This window comes from Tiliqua scincoides, chromosome 1 (assembly GCF_035046505.1).
Source record: "Tiliqua scincoides isolate rTilSci1 chromosome 1, rTilSci1.hap2, whole genome shotgun sequence".
Classification (NCBI taxonomy): Eukaryota; Metazoa; Chordata; class Lepidosauria; order Squamata; family Scincidae; genus Tiliqua; species Tiliqua scincoides.
In genome coordinates, this window is record NC_089821.1 from 24,273,984 (window position 1) to 24,283,247 (window position 9,264).

The 9,264-nt window shown below is 44.6% G+C and overlaps 1 protein-coding gene across 2 annotated transcripts in view; it reads left to right on the forward strand.

The window, feature by feature from the left end:
• AMBRA1 (autophagy and beclin 1 regulator 1) overlaps positions 1–5,126 on the forward strand; it is a 177,550-nt gene extending 172,424 nt beyond the window's left edge. For both annotated transcript variants that reach the window (XM_066636722.1, XM_066636723.1), the window contains one exon: positions 3,638–5,126. In XM_066636722.1, coding sequence (XP_066492819.1) covers positions 3,638–4,122 — 485 coding nt within the window. In that variant the 3' untranslated portion in view covers positions 4,123–5,126. The remainder of the gene's footprint in view (positions 1–3,637) is intronic.
• The last annotated feature ends 4,138 nt before the right edge of the window (positions 5,127–9,264 follow it).

A 9,264-nucleotide genomic window follows, 5' to 3' on the forward strand; every position in this document is an offset into this window, starting at 1 on the left:
GCTCAAAGTGGTATACAAGTTCCTCACCTCCTTTTGTCCTCACAACAATCCTTTGATGTAGGTGGAGGCTGAGAGATAATGACTGACCCAAGGTCACCCAGGAAGCTTCATGGCTGAGCTGGGATTTGAACCTGGATTTTCCAGATCTAAGTTCAATTCCCGAACTACTGCACCATCCTGGCTAGTTAGAGAGATCCTTTTGGAACTTTTTACAATCTGCTTGCATTTTTATCATCCTGAATATTTTGGTGCTGCCCACAACTTTAGCTATCTCACTGCTTACTCCTGACTTCAGGTTGCTTTATGAGTGTTAAGTAGCACTGGTTCCAACCTCTTCATGCACTTTTCTCCACCCAGTCTGCCAGAATTTCCACTGAACGGCAATATTTCCTTTTGCAGTTTTAATCCCCAGGGGAAGCTTTGGTGTAAATGAAGCTTAAAAATCACTTTTCTTGGTGAGGAACGTTCTTAACTAACTTGCTGCTGCTCATCCCCATCTGAGCACCTGGGGAAATGACAGGTCAGCTAGTTTGAATTTGAGGGGTATAACACAAGCTTCCCCAGTGCAGATTTTGACAAATTCCAATGTAGCATGGAATTTACTTCCTATTGATGGTTCTTCTGTTTCTCTATGATGATACTCTGCCAACTAATCTCAGGCTATTTCAGCTTTGTTTTATTTTGTGTCATGTTCGATATTGGTGTTTAAACCATCATCTTTCTCATATTCTGTTTGGTTTGCCTGTTGCTTGGGAAATGTATGGCCACTCCTTTCTCTTTTGTAATCGGTCTGGATGGCTCTGCAAAGACTGAAAGGAAGATTTATATCTTTAATAAGTATCAGGTAGCTTGTGGCTGCTGCATTCCTCTGTGGAGCCATTTGGCACATTTCATTGAATAAGGATCTCTCCTTCAGCAGCATGCATGCGAATTGCAGGTAATTGCCAATCCTTCCATAAGGCTGCTTCAGTAAACCTTCCCCCCCCCCATTAGCTATGATTATTCTTCACGACACTGCTTGTGTGTGTTGGAGCTTACAGGTATGCAGTACTTTCCCCTTGAATCTGAAAAGAAGGGGATGATGTCTAGTAAGAAGCCTGAACTCATAAATGTGTGCATACTGTTTAGTTAGAAGGAGCCAGCAGCAAAATCGACCATCATTAAAAGAACAGGTTTGTACACTGAAAGCTATCTGAGAACTCCAATCCATTGTTATGAACTATTCCCTTTCCCACAGTTGTAAGTATGCACAAGAGACATGACCTTTTCTGTTGTGGTGTCTCAAGTTTGGAATACCCTCCCTAGACAGGGATGCCTGACTTTATCGCTGCCCATTTTTAGATAGATAGCAGAGGCTCTATGAGCTGTGCCTCCCCAATGTTGGGCCTCACCGTATGTCACTGTCCCATACCTAGTTGTTTTAGCTATATGGCCTTTCCTGTATCCGAATTTCTGGGAGAAGGTTACTTTCCTTGCCTATTTTCAAGGTTTTGTGGGACCAAGACTAGAACTGGAAGATAAACAAATCTGTAAACAAGAACTCATCTTCACAACTACCATATGAATAAGGATAATAGTTTAATTGGTTTTGACAACATGATATGAATCAGTGAGTTCTTTACCACTAGGAATTGAGAACTGTAGCTCAATAGGTAGATGAATAGTGTGCTACCCCATTAACTGCAATAGGGTGATAACACTCCTTGGCCCTTGTATTGGCAACCTTGTATTGGCAACCTTCAGTCTCGAAAGACTATGGTATCGCGCTCTGAAAGGTGGTTCTGGCACAGCGTCTAGTGTGGCTGAAAAGGCCAATCCGGGAGTGACAATCCCTTCCACACCAGGAGCAAGTGCAGTCTGTCCCTGGTCTGTCTCCCTGGCTATGGGCCTTCCTTCTTTGCCTCTTAGCCTCAGACTGTTGGCAAAGTGTCTCTTCAAACTGGGAAAGGCCATGCTGCACAGCCTGCCTCCAAGCGGGCCGCTCAGAGGCCAGGGTTTCCCACTTGTTGAGGTCCATCCCTAAGGCCTTCAGATCCCTCTTGCAGATGTGGCCCAATACTTGGCCCAATACTTGGCCCAATACTATACAAATCATACAATATTCCATCAATATGTAAAAGGGGGGGATTGTCTTGATCAGCATGTGGGGTGGTCTAATGCAGTCTTGTGGCCAACTGGGCAGGGATGAACAAAATGAAAAGATCCTTGGTTAACACTTAACTTCATTGCAGTTTCCTCATCCTTCAACATCTTACCCAGCCTGAGAAATGGACCAGAACTCATAATACAGAGGCTGACCTTGTAAGTGTGAGAACCAACAGCTCAGAGCAGATTGTTGCTCTGCCTTAAGTGACCCTAATTAGGGGCATTCACTTTCCTTTCTCATTGGAGGGGTTAAGACCACTTGAGCCTCTGACCTAGCCAGCTGGATGGAGAGCCCTGTGGACTAGCACATGACATCCTCAACAGGTAGACTGGGTAGGAGTTACTTCCTAAGATGAACAATACACAAAATGGCCCACAAATTTAGACTATGTGGATGCCATAATGGAAGAAGTTCCTGTGCGACTTAGCTGAACTCCTTTAATGTTAAACCAACTTAGGGCTCTCTTTTTGGGGGAAGGGGGGCACTGCTGTTGGCTCCTGGAACAGAGTAGGGTTGGGTGAAAGCTCAATGAGGGAGCCCACGGCCATCAAAGAAACATTTAAAAGTTAATTTCAGAAACAGAAATTGACTGTTTTTAGATGTGGTGTGATATGGCTTGTAATTAATGGTGTGCGTGTGCGTGTGGTACTTCATTGTGAAACACTCAAACTCCCTTCTTAAACCCAAGTAGCATGTCAGGAAGAAGGGTAACTGAAAGACTTCTTTTCTAACACGCTGATTTTGCATATGTATGAAGCGCTGTAATTTATGTGGTAGAACATTCAAATGTTTAATAATTCCCCTACTGTGATGATACAGCCCAACAGCTGTAGCCTCGTGAATGGCTACTGCTTATCTGTTACCTCCCACATAGCAGTTGCAACTGAAGAGATGCAGTAGCAGTGGGCCTGGGTGGGATGGATAGCAGTTTTTTATTTTCCAAAATGTAAAGTACAGCACAGCCTCTGATTCCAAAAAGTGACTGTTTAGGCTCAAGTGACTGAGAGAAGAGGAATGTGTACTATGAAAGCGTATGCCATGTGCATTGCCTACGCAGAAGCAATTTGTGCTATGTGGAAGGGTTAGGCTTATTCTCAACAGTATGAGCATTCCAAGGTTTTCTAGGCGTTTGTGGCTTCTGTGTAACCTGCCTTTTTCCTCCAACTAGTGTGCATCATCCCGCTTTCTTCTTGATCGCCTTGTGACCTTTTTCTGTGCTATAGATTTCTGTCTTGCAGGCATTGGCTGAAAATTTTCTGCTTGTCCAGGTTTTTTTTTTTTATGGTATTTATATTTGGTGAGGTCATATTCATCAATTTCTTGCATCAATTTGTTACTGTTTTTATCTGCTTTGTTGGATTATCTTCACGTATGTAAGACAATATGGTTTTTTTATAGTGTTGCAAGCTGCCTTACAATGTTGATCAACTTTTGGTCAAAAGACGGGATATAAATCTTAAATAAAGCTACCTTTTTAATTTTTTTCCCCAGGTGGTCCAGAATTTGGGGCTTCAGGGGAGGATGCCCTGATCAGGATCCAGAGGCTGATGGCTGAGGGTGGCATGACCGCTGTGGTCCAGCGGGAACAAAGTACCACCATGGCATCCATGGGCGGTTTTGGCAACAACATCATTGTGAGTCACCGGATCCATCGCAGTTCTCAGACTGGTACTGAATCCACTGGAGCAGATAGTGGCTCGGCTCAGCCATCCACTTCCCAGGAGCTGGTAGCTGAGCAAGAAGGGCGGACCATTTCAGAATCCATGCAGGTCACAGGGCATGGCTTGAGCCCACAGATGGCCTCTGAGATCGAGGGGGAAGAAGCTAGTGGGCAGAGCCTCTCAGAGCAAGCTCAGTCCTCCATGGACACTGAGGGACCAATTGAATACAGTGACCTAACTAATAATAATCATCTTCCTGACAATACCAACTTCTATAGTAATGATAGCACCAGTGGAGAGTCTCGGAACAGGTAGAGATGAATTGTATGTCGGTGCTACCCTTGTACTGCTACGCAGAGACTTGTACCTCACAGCTAACCAGGAACTGAAGGAGTGGGGAGGATGTAGCTCCAACCAGATGCTGGTAATTCAGAGGGCATTTATATACAGGGGTGGGAAATAAGAGGGAGACCATCAGTTGTATAGGAGGATTCTTGAAGAGGTTTTATTCTGTGTCTTAGCTTCCCGCATCCGTTTTGCTGCACATTTTCTACAATAGCTGTAATAAACCTTGATATTCAGCTGAGCCTTATGTAAATTTCTCAGCTCACTGGTTACAGGAATCCATTAAGCTTTGCCCTAACCCTGCAGTGCTTTTAATGTTACTCTTTGTTTTGTTTTTTATTTTTAAAGAAAAAAAAAACCTGCTTTCCCTTCTTTTGACCTACTGGCTAATCAAATAACGGGGACTGTAGTCTCCTCCTTTGGAGACCTGCAACTTTATTGAGTGTATATGTTTTTTAAGTGCTACTGTGGAGGGGTTTTGCACCCCAGCTCTACTACCAGAGTGGATTCATCTTCCAGACCAGACTTCTACTTCGTGCCACCCTGCTAGCAAGTGCTTGGCAACTCTTCAGTTGCAGAGCACTTGGGTGGCTTGAGAGAATGCAGGCTGGATATGGCAAAGGGATGTTCTCAAACACTCTGTTCCATTCTTCTTTTTGGACCAGAACTGGAGGTGGGAGAGCTGGCTTGGGCCTCGCAATCCCTTCATGCTCAGGAACCTCTCAAGAGTGTGGGCCTTTTGTTTAAGAGTATCTACTTTGTATGCAAGCAGGACCCTTATAAGGGCTGCTGTGGATGGGGCAACTTATAGTTGTAAAGCATGTGGGTAGGGTGGGAACAGCTCCCCAATAAAAATGGCACTTATACAAAAATTGCCCAGGGCTTAGCACCTCTTGCTGTGCCACTAGCAACATAATTGTAATTCGACCTGGTGAGGTTTGGCAGGATCATGGTGCCATGACCAGGCTGCACTTCCCTGTTTGGGGTGGGGTGGGGGGGTGGGGAGAGAGGGGTTAGCTCCGCGTCAGAGCGTGAGGTATGTGTCTGTGATGTAAGGTGTTGCATGTGAAACCTTGACCTCGTACATGTAGTTTCTAGTGGAGAAATCAAGGCTCTGATATTTTTGTTTTAGTCTGAAATGTGATTTTCCTTTTTGTTTGTAACTCTCCATCCCAGTGAGCTTGTAGCAGGAAGGTAGGGGGAGAGTGTGTGCTAATGAGGGAAACACCAAAGATCAACGTCATTAAAAGATGACAAACCCTTCTCTTGTCTCCTGTCTTCTCTTATGGTAAAATAAGGAGTTGAATGTATTTAGAAAAATGTTTCCCTACTGCAGCCATTGGAAACTGCCTTCTATTGAGTCAGAGCTTTGGTCCATCTAATCACTGTCGTCTGCTGAGCTACTGGTGAACTAACCACCAGTAGCTCTTCTGGATCTTTTCCATCATCTGTCACCTCATTGTTTTAACTGATGAAATCGGGGATTGAACCTGGGACCTCTGGGTTCCTCTTTCCTAGCTTGCATCATCTTGGGCCAACACCAACTGTGCAAACACTGATGCGGAAATTAGCATTTTCCACAGAATAACTGCATGTTTGGATGCAAAACCCAAGTGGGTTTTCTTACCTGTGAAACGTTTTTGGTATGAAATGTCCAAGTACCTCCTTCCCACTTTTTCACCTCTTAATCTGTGAGTTTGGGGTCTTCCCCTTGGGGTTCTGAGCATATGGTTGTAACCCTCCATGTTTTACAGTATCCATAAATTTTGATTCCTCAGAAGAGGTGAGAGAGCCATCTTAGACTGGATCCCAGCAGAACCCTTGTTCTCCATAGCATGTTCCCATCTTCTTGGGATCTGAGGGGGGAGAGAATAGCCAATGGAGCTTTGATCCTCTTCCTACTGGAGGGGGCAGGTGCTGGTGTTTATATTGCCCCTATGCATACCCATTGTGTTCAGTGGGACTTGCTCACATGAAAGTGTGTGTAGGATTGCAGCCCAAGTCATGGGGAAGGAGGCTAACAATTTGTCTTGTAAATTACTGCTTCTCAACTCGAATGGGTCTCCTTCCTGAAAGTACATGCATGAAAATGTGGCTTCTTTCCTTTGAACAATTCCCCCAATTCAATTCCTTTGAACAATCCCCCCGCTCCCTTCACTGAGAGACCATCTTCAAAAACATGGCTAAAAGCAGGAGGGGGGGTGTACATGAGCACATGTGCTTTGCTCCCTTGTCCTGGTGCTTGAGATCTGCTTGGGATTGGGGAGGGGGGGGTGGAATAGAAGGAATGGGAAACCAGCAGCGCTGAAATCCACTTTCTGCTTGACAAGAGGTGCCGCCTGTTTTTATTACCCTGTGTGCTTACTCTCAGTGTGTTCAATGGAGCTTACTCCTGGGAATTGTGTATAGGATAGCAGCCCAGGCAGAAAGAGCAAGGAGGAGGTGACAGTACTTTTCTTGCCCCAGCTTCTCCATTCACTCTTAAATGTCAACCCACCTTCCTCTTGTCTCCTCCCCCCCCCGATTCCAACCAGTGAAGGACAATTCTCATAAGTGAGATGATCCTATTATCCTCTAATGCAGTGGTTCTCAAACTGGTAGGTCATGATCCACCAGTTTGTGTAATACTTTCTCTGTCCCTTTAAGGGGCAGGGGAAGAGGAGAGGCAGAGAAGCAATTCCCCAGGATCGCCAGGAAAGGGGGGGTGTGTTCACTTATTTGGACTCCATGAGGGCTGCTGTGGGCTGCAGGAGGTGCTGGGAGCCCATCGCAGCCCTCTGCTGGGCTCTTCAAGGCTTGAAATGGAGCTATTGCAATTGCTCTCAAGATTCCAAGCCTCAGGGAGTCCTGCACTGGGCTCTCTGCACCTCCTGCAGCCTCCAGCAGCCCTCACAGAGTTCAAATAAGTGAAAGCACCCCCTCCCTTAGTGATGGGATCCTGGGGATTGCTTCCCTGCCCTCCCCTGCAAAGACTTTCTGATGGAGTAAAGGTCTCTCAAAGTTTGAGAACCACTGCTCTAATGCTTGCCACTTAGAAGTAAATTCAGTTGTGTTCAGCTGAGTTGTTTAGTTCATGGTGAGAAAATGCAGGGACTGGGGTGGGAAGAGGGAAATAACTGGTCACCCTGCTAACTATAGTAAAGTGAATTTTACCTTCTGAGAAACTGGCACATGCAAAAAGCCACCTCTCTCCCCTATCTGGCTGCCTCGCTTCTGGGACTTCTTAGCATCAAGAGAGTGTGACAATAAATAAAGGCCATTGTTAAGCAGCTCTTATGCTCGCAGTCAGAAGAGTCTGTTAGAGAACATTAAGCAAACGTTAAATCACAGCGTGGAAATGAACTTTAAATCAAATCAGTTGGCTGCCAGGCCTCATCAGAGTGTTAATGAAGCACTAAAATCTGCCCTGTGCCAGTTGCACTTCTGAACTACCAGGAGACTCAGCCCAACCATCAACAGCCTCAGGACATGTTTGCATGGGAGTAGGCTAATGCCCCGAACCCAAACATGGTTCAGTGTGCTGAGGAAGGCTGCAGGTGAGTAAGAGATCAGTTTTGCATATATTCTGAAATATAGCTACAGGGATGAGTTTTCATCCTTGAAATCATCCTCCTGTCACAAGTGCCAATTTTCCATGGGCAGGAAAGACATTCCTGTCCATGTGATTATGCTGTTCACATGCAAGTCTCTGCAGCCCTCTTGCTAAAAGATCTTCTACATGGTACAATGTGCATGTGGAGTGGGAATTAACATGAGAGTGATTTGGGGTGAGGGTGTCTGATAGAGCAAATCAAAATATAGCCTGATCAGCTTTTCTTCATGGTTCTCTTGAGGAGTTTTTGGAAATGGGACAAAAAGCCAGGCAGGCAATTTTAAAAAGCATAATTTAACATGTTGCTCAAGTCTTTAAGCCACGGATTAAAATGCATTATAGGATCTAGTCCCAACATTTGAACTATCTTGCTTGGAGCATAGGAAACAAGTGAGATCTGACTAGCTGGCCTGAAGTTCCTGCAGAATTTGTCAACGAAGTACTTATGATAGGTGGCCAAACACCTGATAAACTGGAGAGATGGGAGGATGAGTTATTACAATCCTTGAACATAGCATATAGGAAACAATAGTGGTCAGTAGGATGGAATGCTTATCTCTTTACTCAGCCCCAAAATACTCCTATGAATTGGAGCTTGTTTTTTTTTTGTCATATGAATGGAATTGTCTAGCACATGGGTAGTTCCTGTGCACATGTATGAAACTGTGTCCCAAACAGCATGCATTTGGATTTCTGCCATAAAAATCTATGGGAGCTATTGGAGACTAAATCCGCCCCACCCTTTCAATCTGCATACCAAGTCCCAGGGTTCCATTTGATCACTGTGTAAGGAAGGGATGGAACTCTGTATACAGGCTTTGTGTTGGTTCTTTCACAGTAAATTGGGAAGGTGGAATGAGACACAGTATTTACTGGCCAAGATTAAAGCATTCTGAGGAAGTACATTCTGAGCAAACACATGTTTGTGATGTCCTGGCTTTCTATTTTACTTCTGGAAAATAACAGGCTATACAGCTTTTTAGGGACTGTAGGTGAGTCTCTGTGTCGCAGTATTAAACCAAAACTGCCTCAGTAAACCAGTCTCAACTTGCATTTCTGCAGTTTCCAAAGCTATGGATGAAACGAGAACTCTTATGTTTTGTGCACAGGAAGTAATCCAAGACCTGAATACTTTGTAAGCTCAACAACGTGTTAGACATCTTTTAAGAAGTTGGATAAAGGAAAAGCTATTGGAGAGAATGTATTTAACTTTCAAAAGGCTTTTTGATAAGTCCCTCACAAGAAGGGTATTAAAGAAACTTGGCCAACTTTAGGGTTAGAGGGTAGGTTCTCTTATAGATGAAAACCCCTTGTGTTAGGAAGCAGAGATAAAATGGCCAATTCTCAGCATGAGAAAAGGTTAATAATGGGCTGGGCCAAGGATCCGAAAGGAGACCCCAGTTCTATAAATGTCTTAATGAGCTGCATAAAGAAGGGTGCTAGCTAAACAGTGAAACTTGCTGATGACACACAATTATCTAGGTTGCTCAAGAGAAGGAAGGAATCAGCAAAGCAAAGTT